Below are 13038 nucleotides of genomic sequence, written 5' to 3'. Positions count from 1 at the left end.
TATAGTGTGGCTGGGTGTACAAATTGAGCCAATCAATTTACTGGATTTCATGACGTATAAATAATGATTTCCTCACATTTTTAAAAATTAAAATTCAGACTTTTTTTTTTTAACAATAACTTATGATAAATTCTGTATAGTCAGTGAGATGGATTCTGCTAAAGCTTATTGTCATTTTAAGTTTAGAGTAACTTGCCGGTTTCAAGATATAGAATTAACGTTAAAAAATAAAAATTCTAATTCTTAAAAAAAAAAACTAGAATAGAGCTCTAGTAGCAATGTATTATGATTTGATGGTTAGAGCGGCTACAAAAGCTATAAAGATTACTAATGAGAACTTTATTAATAATCCTGGATGACAAATTTTTAACCGTCTTCAGTTAATGGTATTTCATTTTTCCTTTCAATAAAGAACAGAATTGCTTGGTGGGATTTCATTCATTACTTTGGGTCCCTTACTTTCAATTTTTTTTATATATACACATATATATTATTGGCTTTAGTCTATGAATTGAAGCATTGTCCATTACTAAGTAACTTCCTCTCAAGGGCTCCTCAAGACTCATTTACAATAAGGAGCATATTTATAACCTAAAAAAAGTGGACAGCTGTTGATATTTTGTTGCTGACTTAGTAGTGTTAACAGTTGTGTCATCCTCTACAGTTGATTTTAAGTCATTGATCTAAATTGCTGATCTTTTTTTTTTTTTCCGTTAATATTTGTATTTATTAAGTATGCTTCGAAGCTATACAGGTACATTTGATAAAATTATCGAATGTGTCTCTCTGAGAGTATTCTACATTGGTATAATCTGTTAAGAAAATTTGTTCGTTTAGTAAAAATATGTAATATATTTACTGTACGAACTTCATTGTCGCTAACAGACTTTAAGTGATTCTAACCTGTATTCCCTTAATTTTTCTGGAGTATAACATTATGGCCTTTATTTTTATACTTGAATATAATATTGCTTCATTGCAATTGCCCAATATCAGACCATGGATCCACCATTAATTTAAAAAATCCTCTAATAACCGCTTATTCAGATAAAGATGTGGAATGAAAAAAGTTCTAGTGACAAGTTGTAAAACGAATAAAATGTTCTCATATTTATTGATATCGTAAGTCTTACGTATTCGTGTATATTGCTTTATTTTGCTCTGAAGTAAATTATGCATGTGAGTATTCTGTATGTCTCTGTCAAACAATTAAACTACCTTTAAAGTTCCTCTAATTCCTTGAGTATTAGGTGAAACGAGCCTTCTCACTTTTTTTTTTTTTTCCTTTTATCAAGAATTAACTTTTAAAATCTTGGCCAGATCTTTCTAAAGATAATAGGCATATAATGGAACTCATTTGATTATTATAAATAATATCATTGTTGATGTATTCTCAACAATGAAAATAAAGGCGTAATAAAAATATAGAAAAAATCATAGATACTAAGTACTCAATAAGATAGTTAAAAGCTATTTATTTAGTATTTGATAAAAAGTATTTAAATACTTTCAAGCATATTTTGCTTGATTACTGTGGTAGTAAATAAAAAATAGTTCAAATTAAAGCTTAGCTCTTCATAAAAGAAATACATAAATCTCTTAACCTTGTTTGTTAATTAAAGAAGCTTAATTATAGCTTGACCTAGTTAAACACTGCCCCTATAGTTATTGTTCTTATTTATCTTATCTTGATTTGAGAATAATTTCATAGTTAGTGATGTTACTTTTCTTGATATTATTTAAAGGAAGCTACAAATAATCATTAGTGCCTATACCTAAATAATATATCTAGGCATGAGAGTTAGATCACTCGAACATATTAACAATATAGTTCGTTTTAAATATAGTATAATAACTGGGATAAAACAGTATATATGGTATGGTACAAATCTTTATAAGAATTGTATCCTGAATTATTTAACCAAGAAACATATCATTATAAATCAGCCCAAAAATATCATTTTCTAATGATAAAGAACAAGGATGCCGTTTATATGTGAAATATCAACTTTGAGCATATTTAGTGGTTTTAATTACAATGATAATAAGCAGATACTAAATGTCTTTTGTTATAAATGAAAGTATCATTCATAATGCAAATATCGTTTTAACCTCTTGAATGTTCTATTGTAATAAGAAGGACTATTTTATGAAACAATCTTCAGATGTCTAATACTTTTGTGTATGATGAACCCATATTGTTTGTAGTTATCTACTACTCTTATTATCAATAAACATTCTATGAGTCTGTGTTACCTTCCATCAGCCATGGGAGGCACTATACAGACGGGGCGATTTTCAGTGCTATTCATAGCCCGGCATAAAACAGGCTCCCCACATTTCTGAAAAAAAAAAAAAAGGGAAAAAAAAAGAAAAAAAGAAGGAAATTAAACATTCGTGCCTTTTATATCATTCTATAATGAAATGTTACACGAGTGACTACCATTTGCATCTTTAATATTATAATAATAATAATAATAATAATAATAATAATAATAATAATAATAATAATAATAATAATAAAAAAAAAAAAATACACGTATTTTATGTTATGTTTTTTATTAGATAGATTAATGATACTTTTTTACTTATCGACCGACTAGGACAGTACAGTATATTCTAGTACTATGTATTCAAGCAGTTGCTATTAATCTTTATTTTTTATGAATGAAAGATTTAGTTTAATTGCTGTTTATACGTATTATAAAAATCACACATAGTAAATACAAAATATTTAATATAATAAAAGAAAAAAATATGTGCCTTATACAATCATTCAACACTCAATTTGAGATTTTTTTTTTTTCAAGAACGTTAGACAAGTAACTGACATTAATAATTGAATGAAAGACTACACTAGTTTCTGAAATCTTTACTCTAGCAGGAGTTCTACTTCCTGTTCTTGCCTATTGGTTGTTCCTCATATTTATATCGAACCTAGCCTTATCAATAAAAACACCCCCTTTTTTTTTAGGTAATCAAGTTCTGTATTCTTTCAATACATAAAATACTTGAAATTTATCTACAAGTTGTCTATGGAAGTCTTTACTTCAGCTTCAGAGGCAAGCTTTTTCTTTTTACCTTTTACAGTGAACAGTATAGTGTTCTTCAAATAGAAAATAGGTTACAACTTTAATAGAGAAAAAACCTAAATTTGTTTAATCAATTCTCGTATAATAACTCCAATAAAGAGCTGAGAATTGTCATTAATCAAATTCTCTATAACTTCTATATTCAACAGTAATAAAGCTTGATAGACCACTGTTGACTCTTTATTTTATTTTTTATTTTTATTTTTATTTTTATTTTTATTTTATTTTTATTTTTATTTTTATTTTTATTTTTATTTTTATTTTTATTTTATTTTATTTATTTATTTATTTATTTTTTTTTTTTTTTTTTTTTTGGAACAAGCTTCTATAGACTTTTCATAAGCTTTCTAGCATCTTTTGGTGAGATTTATCAGCATTTTGTTCACCTTTAAATAAAACGACTATTGTAATTAGTTCGAAGAATAATAATGACCTATTATTATAGAAGTATGTTATTTTCCTTTCACACCTTCCTTTTTGTTTTTGTCCTTCTTCTTTATTAAAGCGAAGTTCTGAAGATACTAGTCACTGTAAATATTCGATCTCTGAGAGTACATTTCATTTGGACTTTTCACGTCTCTCTTTAAATAAGATTGTGAAAGGAAGCATATAGTGTAATCAACCCCTACGATGGGTTGCTTCTGGAAATAGTAGCCTTTTATTACATAATGAAGCTACTGGCTAATTGGTTCATTATCCTCTTTTTTACTATTATCAATTATAAATGAATAATTCTATATTATCCATAAACAAATAAAAATAAGCTTGTATATATTTTTTTTCGTATGTACAAAAGAAAAAAAAAGGTAATTTGATTCCAGGTCTGGCTGGGGTGAGGTGTTCATAATCGCTTCCACTTAGCAGAATTGTGTCCTAACATACCTGGCATGATTCGTTGTTTATATCTGAAAGTATAGCACCGTGAAGATCGAAACAAATAGAACTATTCTATATGTAAGGGATACTACCAGCCCAAACTATCAATCCCTCATATATATATATATGTATGTATAAATAAAAGAAACTACATTTATACTCTTTACTCTAGTTTATTATCATATTTGATAGAAAGAAAGTATTATAGTTATGTAGGTAATCCTTATAGCTTAAAAAAAAATACAATATAATATAATGCTACTATAACTAACAAGACTTTGCCCCTGTTTTTTATATTAATAAAAATATAACTTTTTTTTTAAAAAAAATTCTAAATCAATATATACTACTAAAAAGGCTGCTAATAGGAAATAAAAAGTATTATATATATTCTCATTATATAATAACTGCTTTTATTATTACTATAAAGATAAGAAAAGATACCAGAGTAATAAAAAAAATGCTGTTAATAGAGGTAAACATACATGTTAATCTAATAAAATAATTATAAGACAAATAGGTACAAAAAAAAAGAATAAAATACGATTCTTGTTTTATACATTTATCTTGTTCAATCAGTTATATAATGACTTAGTTTTCTTTAGAAAGGATGGTTACTTTTCCCTTAGAAAAAAACAATTATTACATAAATACATATCAGCTTAAATAAGCTTTTCTTCATATAAAAAACTAGTTATCAGGTTTTTTTTATAAAAACTATCTATATATACCTTGTATATGTAATGAAATTCAATATTAATTGAATTAATATCAATGTGTATACTGTATACTTCTCAATATCTTCCAAGTGTAATAAAAGATACTACGTAAAAATTAATTTGAAGTATGCACTAAAGACAGTCACCGTTTATTTTTTTTTTTATTTTTTTTTTTTTTAAAAAATCTTCTTTTTTTTTTTCTTGACTGATTTCTCCACTTGCAATAATATTTGATAGATCATCATGTCTAGTAAAAATAAGAAGGGTAAGTTATAATTAAAAAAAAAAAAGAAAAAACTATTTTTTTCTGACTATTGTTCATATTTTGTTAATTAAATTTTATAGGAGGACCTAGTCAGGTAATGTTTAAAACAACAAATATGTGATCTATTTCATGTAGATGACTAATATAATAAATAATTAACATGTAGGCCGAGCTTATGGTTCGTACTTGTTCAGAAATTGTAGCTGAACTTGTTGCAGCTGTTGAAGCAGGAAAGGATGTTAATTTGAATGGATTAAAAAACAGAATGGCTCGTAAAAATAAATTAAAACATCAACCAAAGCTTGTTGAAATCATTGCTGCTATCCCTGAACAGCATAAAGCAGCTTTACTTCCTAAATTAAAGGCCAAGCCAATTCGTACTGCTTCAGGTGTAAGTTGATTTGAATATATCCTAAGGCAAAAAACAAAAAACAAAAAAAAAAAGAGCGATATTAATGGTAGTATAAATAGATTGCAGTTGTAGCAGTGATGTGTAAACCTCACCGTTGTCCTCACATTGCAATGACAGGAAATATTTGTGTGTAAGTTGGCAGTTCAATAGTTTATAAAATCAGATATTTAATTACATGATATACATATATAGCTATTGTCCTGGTGGTCCGGATTCTGATTTTGAATACTCAACACAGTCATATACAGGTTATGAACCTACATCTATGCGTGCTATTCGCGCACGTTATGATCCTTATGAACAAGCTCGTGGACGTGTAGATCAACTCAGAAGCTTAGGTCATAGTGTAGATAAGGTAGAATATATTGTTATGGGCGGTACATTCATGTCATTACCCGAAGATTATAGAAATTGGTTCATTCAAAATCTGCATGATGCCCTTTCTGGTCATTCTAGTAATGATCTTGATGAAGCTGTCAGGTAATATAGAAGTACTGAATAGGTTGGTTAATTATTTATACTTATTATCTTCTTCCCCCCCTCCCCCTTCCTTTAGATATTCACAACAAAGTCAAACAAAATGTATAGGTATTACAATTGAAACTCGCCCTGATTATTGTTTAAAGCCCCATTTAAGTCAAATGCTTCGATATGGTTGTACTCGTTTGGAAGTAGGTGTGCAGAGTGTTTATGAAGATGTTGCAAGAGATACAAATCGTGGCCATACAGTAAAGGCGGTAACAGAATGTTTCCAAATGGCAAAGGATGCAGGATTTAAGGTTGTTTCACATATGATGCCTGATTTACCTAATGTCGGTATTGAAAGAGATATTGAACAGTTTAAAGAATACTTTGAAAACCCTGCCTTTAGATCTGATGGCTTAAAGATCTACCCTACCTTAGTTATTCGTGGCACAGGTCTTTATGAACTTTGGCGTACAAAGCGCTATCAAAATTATACACCTAATACGTTGGTTGATCTTATTGCCCGTATCCTAGCTATGGTGCCTCCATGGACTCGTATCTATCGTGTACAGCGTGATATCCCTATGCCACTTGTTACTTCTGGTGTCGAACATGGTAATTTGCGTGAACTTGCTTTAAACCGTATGAAGGATTTAGGTACTGAATGTCGCGATGTTCGTACAAGAGAAGTAGGCATTACTGAAATTCATCAAAAGATTAAACCTGATCAAATTGAATTAATTCGTCGTGATTATGTGGCTAATGGTGGTTGGGAAACTTTCTTATCTTATGAGGACCCTCAGCAAGACATTCTTGTTGGTTTATTGCGTTTGAGAAAGTGCTCTCCTCAAACATTCCGTCCTGAACTCACTTCAGCTGGCCCTACTTCTATTGTGAGAGAATTGCATGTTTATGGTTCAGTAGTACCCATGCATGATCGTGACCCTACTAAATTCCAACATCAAGGTTTTGGTACTTTATTAATGGAAGAAGCTGAACGTATTGCTAGAGAAGAACATGGCAGTGTTAAATTGAGCGTTATTTCTGGTGTTGGTGTAAGACATTATTATGCTAAGCTTGGATATCATTTGGATGGTAAGATTGAATTAAAGAAAGAAAGAAAGAAAGAAAAAAAGATACTAAATATACATATTAATATATAGGTCCATACATGTCTAAAATGCTTGTTTAAAAAAAAAATATAAACTATATTCATTAATTATCCCCTCCCTTCCCTCCCCTCCTCCTACTCCCATAAAAATGTATATAAAAATGTCTTTAAAAGGTTTAATTATTTAAGAATAAAATTACAAATTGTATATTCTTATTTTACACAAATCATATAGTATTTCATACAATGACATAAAGCATAATACATAAAGTTAAAAGGAATTCATAAACGTAAGCCATTCAGTCATATTTGTATTATTGGGTACTTGAAAGGTATGTGAATCATAGAGGGTATCAATAATAAAGGTAGTCTTAGAATTCTATAAAATTAGCTTAGTACCAACAAAAAAAAAAAAAAAAAAAAAAAAAAAAAAAAAAAAAATTACCATCAAATTCTCATCTTTATATACTTTTCTAATGTGGAGAATATCAATTTCATTAGTCTCGGATTGATCAGTATACAAAAACATGAAACATCTAAAGAATAAATAAATAAATAAATGCTTATATGTAATTATTAGTATGTCCCTTTTCTTACCCTATTAATAAACACCAATATTTATCCCATGTATCATGATCACTTTTATGCATAAGAAAGCCTCGTTTGAAGGACTTTTGCTTATTATTATCTGTCATCATCATGGGGATTAGAATTTGTTGTACTTTAGGTATCCAACGACGAACAACGACAGGAGATCTCATAATATCATTCTTATTACTAACTATCGATCTATCTTGACTTTTCCACAACTTCAATACAGTCTCCAATGATCCCTTCTTTTCTTCATCTCTCACACTTCCACAGAGTCGCTCTAATTGTTGCATCAAAAATACTTTATATCTCACAACATCTCTTTCTTCTCTTTGAATCATCTTTTGTCTTGCTTGCTCATATTCCATCAGCAACTGACTTGAATCTGCCAACAGGCCATGTAAATCACCTATCAATTCAGGCTGATATTCAATCGTATATAGACTCATAACTTGGCTTTTCATCACAGGCGATGATTTGAATGCTGAAAAAAAATGAAAGATACTATTATTATTATTATTTCCTCCAGATAATCGTTTATTTTGTTGTTGAGTAACCATATTGATTTTCTTTTTTAATAGAGTTGCTTTAGTTTGATCTTTGATATGAACAAAGATGTCTCTTTCAAATCGAATCGTCGTATCTACTTCACTACCGTTTAATAGGCTCTTTTGTCTTACAAACCAAGTCAAAGTGAGTCCAACTTTATGATTAGGTGTTGTCACAGCATTTAAAAATTTTGTATCATGGAGTGAGCTATCCCAAGAGGCCTGTGCTATACAACTGCCATCTGTACCTCGTGTCGTTGAAATCATGTTCAAGATAATGACATCATCTGTTGCATTTTCATTCAAGATACGATGTTTATTACTATCAAGCAATCGAACATGTCCAATTCGCATATCGATTATCTTATCAAAGGATGCAGAACTCTGGAGGGAAATGATGATACGACGTTGATGACCTTGTTGTAATGAAAATGTATCGTATTGTCCTAAAATAACTGTATCAGATGTCGTACTACTACTACTACTACTAGAGTAATAATTAACTGTTTCAACAGGCACAGGCTTGTAATCTCCATCAGATGCAAGTTCGCATATTTGAATATGTGCAATCACATCTTCAGATTTTTTACTCGATAAATTAGGCGTTATTATAGTCTTATTCACATCATCTCTATGTGTGGATAAGGCCTCCAGATATTTTCTACAAGGTTTGCCATATACTTCGAAAACAATCTCTTTAGTCTTAATTATATTTAAAACTTCTTCTGTAATAGCCATTGATAACGTTTGGTGATAATTAAAGATAATACTTTGTTTGTTAGTCAATAGGTCGCAGTTGGCCACCTCTGTCGCAAAGACACCATCTAGATGACTACCAAATGTGGATAATCTAAATTGAGCATGCAATTGTGAGAACATGTCGGAATCAAAGTCAGTCAACTTGATCATTGCAATTTCAAAGACAAGTTGTTGCCCTACATGTAATAAGTTGCGAGGATCCTCATCATCGAAAAAGACAACTGGCTCATCTTTAGTAGAGGAAGTATCTTCTTTCACCTTTGAGGAAGATGCTAATGTACTGTTACTGTGACTACGATAAGGATGTCGAACTGATCTTGCAATAGGAGCAATTAAAACATGTATATAACCCATTAGCTTTCCTGTATCGTGACAGTGAACAGATAGTTTACTCTCTACTGGAACTTGAGTTGTCAAATTTTGAAGTGGAACTTTAGCTAACCCTACAAGGCTATAATAATTATCATTCAATTTTGTAGATTCATAAAACAAATCGTCCCCCCTGAGATATTTCTTGTAATCGGAGGCGTAATAGTAAGCGCCCTCCAGATATCGAAGACGTGCCATAAATTTCTCAATTGACCATAAATAAATGGAGCCATGCTTTCTATCGATCACTTGTATAGCAATACATGGTTTTGATGCACGGATTAAATCGATGTCCAAGGGGGACGATTTTTGTGGTTGACTCGTTTCCCAATTGGACACAGCAGTGACAGAGTTCGTGTCATGAACAACAGCAAATCTATAAAAGACGTCCTTGTTTAATTTAACTGCTAAATGATTAGCTTGTAGAACATAAACATCATGCATTAATATCGTTTTCGCCATCGCAATATTCCTTTGGCGTTTCCAACGATGAATCACTTTTGTTGCAAGCACTTGCTCTTCAGATGTAAACGTGAGTGGCGGTAGTGGTAGTGGTAGTGATGATGACGATGTCTGTGAATTAAAGGAAAGTGCACGCGACATGCGACGTAATCGAGACTGAGGTCTTTTACCAAATTGAAGCTCTTGACTATCTTTATGAGATATTAAATCACTAAGTGAGGATGTGGATGAAAAAGAAGAAGAGATGGTACTGGTGTCAGTTGTGTAATAGCCATCGATAGCATCATCTAAAAACATCGACAAAGCATTTGTGGAATAACAACTCTTGCGTAATGAGGAAGAAGAAGAAGTATGACGTGAAAGTGTATCAGACGATGCTGACTGTCGCTTTCGAATGATACGCACTTTGGCGACATCGTCAAACAATTTATCAAGATCTTCGTTTGTCAAACGGTCAAGGTTGGAATCATGGATATAACTATTCAGTACTGCCTCACGTCTTGCAAAATTCCAATCCATTAATTCAGTTCCTGGAGGAGGAGAAGGCACATCAAGTTCTCCATCATCACATACAAGGGATGGAGTTGCATCTGAACGATTACCAGTCTCATTTGATTCTGGTCTTTGTTGAACCGTCTCTCGTTCTTTTAGTGCCTCTCCAGGATTATTGAATCGGAAAACATGATGATCACCCAAGATAATACGATATCCACTTTTGAGTCTCTTTGGTTCAGCGATACGTCTACCATTGACCATGACTATGCAATTAGCACGAGGATATAAAGTGACACAATCCTCTTTATTTTCAAAATAGCAATGATCTTTGTTGATATTAGAGCCACTGAGTCGAATTGATTTGCTACCGTCTGTTCTTTCTTCAAGTTTTTCAGATTCATCTGCAACGAATTGGTCAACGTACGTTATTCCAGGCATAATGTTGTACATGAGACATTCAGACATGAGCGGGTCTTCATTCAAGTTGATCAAGTAAGGAGTCTCTTTAGGTGTATATAATCCTACTTGGTTCTTTTCAATTGTAATGCCTAAGTTCTTTAAAGACTTTTCCCTTTCGATATGAATTTGTTCAGTCTTGTGAAGTTTTTCTTCCCATGTTTGATTTAATTCGTTTAATAGTTTTTCAGTTGACTGTAGTTGCTCGACCATTTCACTTTTTGTTAATTGGACTGTATTACCTGATGCATCTGTAAATACGACAGTTGAGTTCAAGCTAGAGGTGGGGACTGAGGGACGAGACGCTGTTGAGGAAGGTCGTTTGGTTGTCTTTGTAGGATGTGTGATAGCTTGAATTTTTTCAACCTCTTCAGGTGCATAAACCATCAGTGCTTGTCTTAATGCTTCGACTTCATCCTTTAGTTCTCTCATCAATTTCACATTTGGATCTTCATTTACAACTGCCTTTGTCTTAATCTTCTTTGCTTGATCTGCATATCTTAATGTACTCAAAGTCTCATCATAATCAGCAGGTGAAATAGCTGCAATCATGCAAGTCTTTGAATTACCTCCTAAAGAATCCTTTAAAAGCCAAGTCAAGACAGAATCACGATAAGGAATAAACGTTTCTCTGGGTTTTTTATTAGATGAATTTTTTTTGCCATTCTCATTGGCTGAAGCTTGTTCAGCAAGTCCTGCAATGACTTTACCAAGTGTTGTTAATGATTTGTTAATATTTGCACCTTCTTTTAACCGAACACCTGTTGCCCCTGTACTGTTAGCGCGTTCACTACCCGCTAAATCCACTAAACTATAGGAAATAATAGTAATTAAAGATATAAATAAATAAAATAAAATAAAATAAAATAATAAAATAAAAAATAAAATAAAAAAATAAAAAAATAAAAAATAAAATAAAAAATAAAATATTAATATATACATATATATATACATACCTAATACGAGCCACTTTCTCGGTTGTTTGTTTTGTTGAAGGATCTAATACCTTTTGAGTAAGAAAAATAGTGAATACAGCATGGGATCGAGAGGAGGTTTCATTCATATTGGTAGCAGCTACAGTTCTCGCCTTATTACCTTCATCCATAAGCTGTTCAATCTTTTCAAATGAATTGACTGCAAGACGAGAAAGATTCTGTACATAAGGACCCAATACTGGATGTTCTCGAACTTTTAAATTATTTTTATTGCGTGGATTAAGAAGATCTCGTACTTTTTCATTATAAATTTCAATATAGGAAACTTCAACTTGAAAATCCAATGTATCTGACTTTTTTGATTTGATTCTTTCGAATAGCTCTAAGCAAGTCCTCGGTGTAATACCTTTATCTTCACCGTAACCCACCTTAATAGTAATAATAATAAAAAAAAAAAAAAAAAAAAAAAAGATAAAAATTCGTAAAATGTAAATCAGAAAAAAAATATATACATGTATATCATATTATTTACCATAGAGTATGATTTACCCGAACCAGTTTGTCCATCTAAATAGAAAGGTAAATATCAGTATCTACACAGAGAATTTACTAGCTAATGAGAATATTCACATGCAAAAATACAACAGTTATAGCCATTAAAAGCATGGTCTAATAAGTCTTTTCCGAGATCATTAAAGACCTTTTCTTGATCTGCATAGTCAATATCATCTTTATCTGCCGACCAATACGATTGATCAAAAGTAAATGCCTTTGGTTCTTCTAATACTTTAGAGCCAGATGTGGCTGGTTTACTTAAGATTGTTTTATTTCCTTCCATTCGAATAAGACATTGTGCGCCTCGTGCTTTTTCTGTAGTATATTAAATGTTGGATTAAAAAAAAAAAAAGAAAAAAAAAAAAAAGATAAAATAAAAATAGTAACTTTTTTTTTTGTTTCATTTTTTTTTTTTCTTTTTTCAGGTACCTCTTGAATTTAATGGTCTACAGCGTACAACAACCTTAATATTATTTCCACTCATGATAAGCTTGCTGTTATGAAACGAGTAAAATTATCAAAGTATTTGAGTCTTTCGTAGTGATTTTCCTGAATTATTTTTGTTGGCTTTTGTTTGTTCGTTTATTTGTTTTTTTTTTGTTTTTTTAATGAATGGTTTAGATTTTATAATTGAAGCAAACAAAAAGATGATTGTAAATGAGAATTACGAAAAATAAAATATATAAAAAAATAAAAATAAAAATAAACTGAAATAAAAAGGAAATAAAATTATTAATGAAATCTAATTTAATAAAATAACAGTAACAAAGTAATATAATGAACTCAATAAGGAAAATACAATTCTATAGCAAACGATTGTAGACATTAAAATTAAGTGTAACATAATCTTTATATGACAGTTGTCTATGCACGTGGAAATATATCCAACAAAATAGCTTGTTGTGTTTATAGATAAAAATAAGATACT

At 30.7% G+C, this 13038-nt stretch overlaps 2 protein-coding genes across 2 annotated transcripts; one reads left to right on the top strand and one right to left on the bottom strand.

Annotated features, from left to right (window-relative positions):
• The first annotated feature begins 4892 nt into the window (after positions 1-4892).
• Positions 4893-7160, top strand: BX663DRAFT_515317 (elongator complex protein 3). The gene is made up of 7 exons (XM_051528422.1): positions 4893-4952; positions 5033-5046; positions 5119-5343; positions 5424-5494; positions 5557-5844; positions 5921-6924; positions 6993-7160. Exons 1-7 carry the CDS (start codon positions 4931-4933, stop codon positions 7019-7021), a joined length of 1653 nt encoding a protein of 550 aa, XP_051381210.1. The 5' UTR covers positions 4893-4930; the 3' UTR covers positions 7022-7160.
• Positions 7161-7211: 51 nt separating this feature from the next.
• Positions 7212-12594, bottom strand: BX663DRAFT_553457 (uncharacterized protein; the record flags this gene model as incomplete). The annotated part of the gene is made up of 7 exons (XM_051531452.1): positions 7212-7319; positions 7386-7476; positions 7538-11431; positions 11577-11983; positions 12088-12122; positions 12186-12425; positions 12540-12594. The coding sequence occupies 7 exons, from the start codon at positions 12592-12594 to the stop codon at positions 7212-7214; spliced, it is 4830 nt and encodes a 1609-aa protein (XP_051381209.1).
• Between the last annotated feature and the right edge of the window lie 444 nt (positions 12595-13038).

This window comes from Cokeromyces recurvatus (assembly GCF_025118155.1).
Source record: "Cokeromyces recurvatus strain NRRL 2243 chromosome Unknown BX663scaffold_19, whole genome shotgun sequence".
Lineage (NCBI taxonomy): Eukaryota > Fungi > Mucoromycota > Mucoromycetes > Mucorales > Mucoraceae > Cokeromyces > Cokeromyces recurvatus.
The sequence above is the reverse complement of the archived record's forward strand: the minus strand, read 5'-3'. Positions and strand labels throughout refer to the sequence as shown.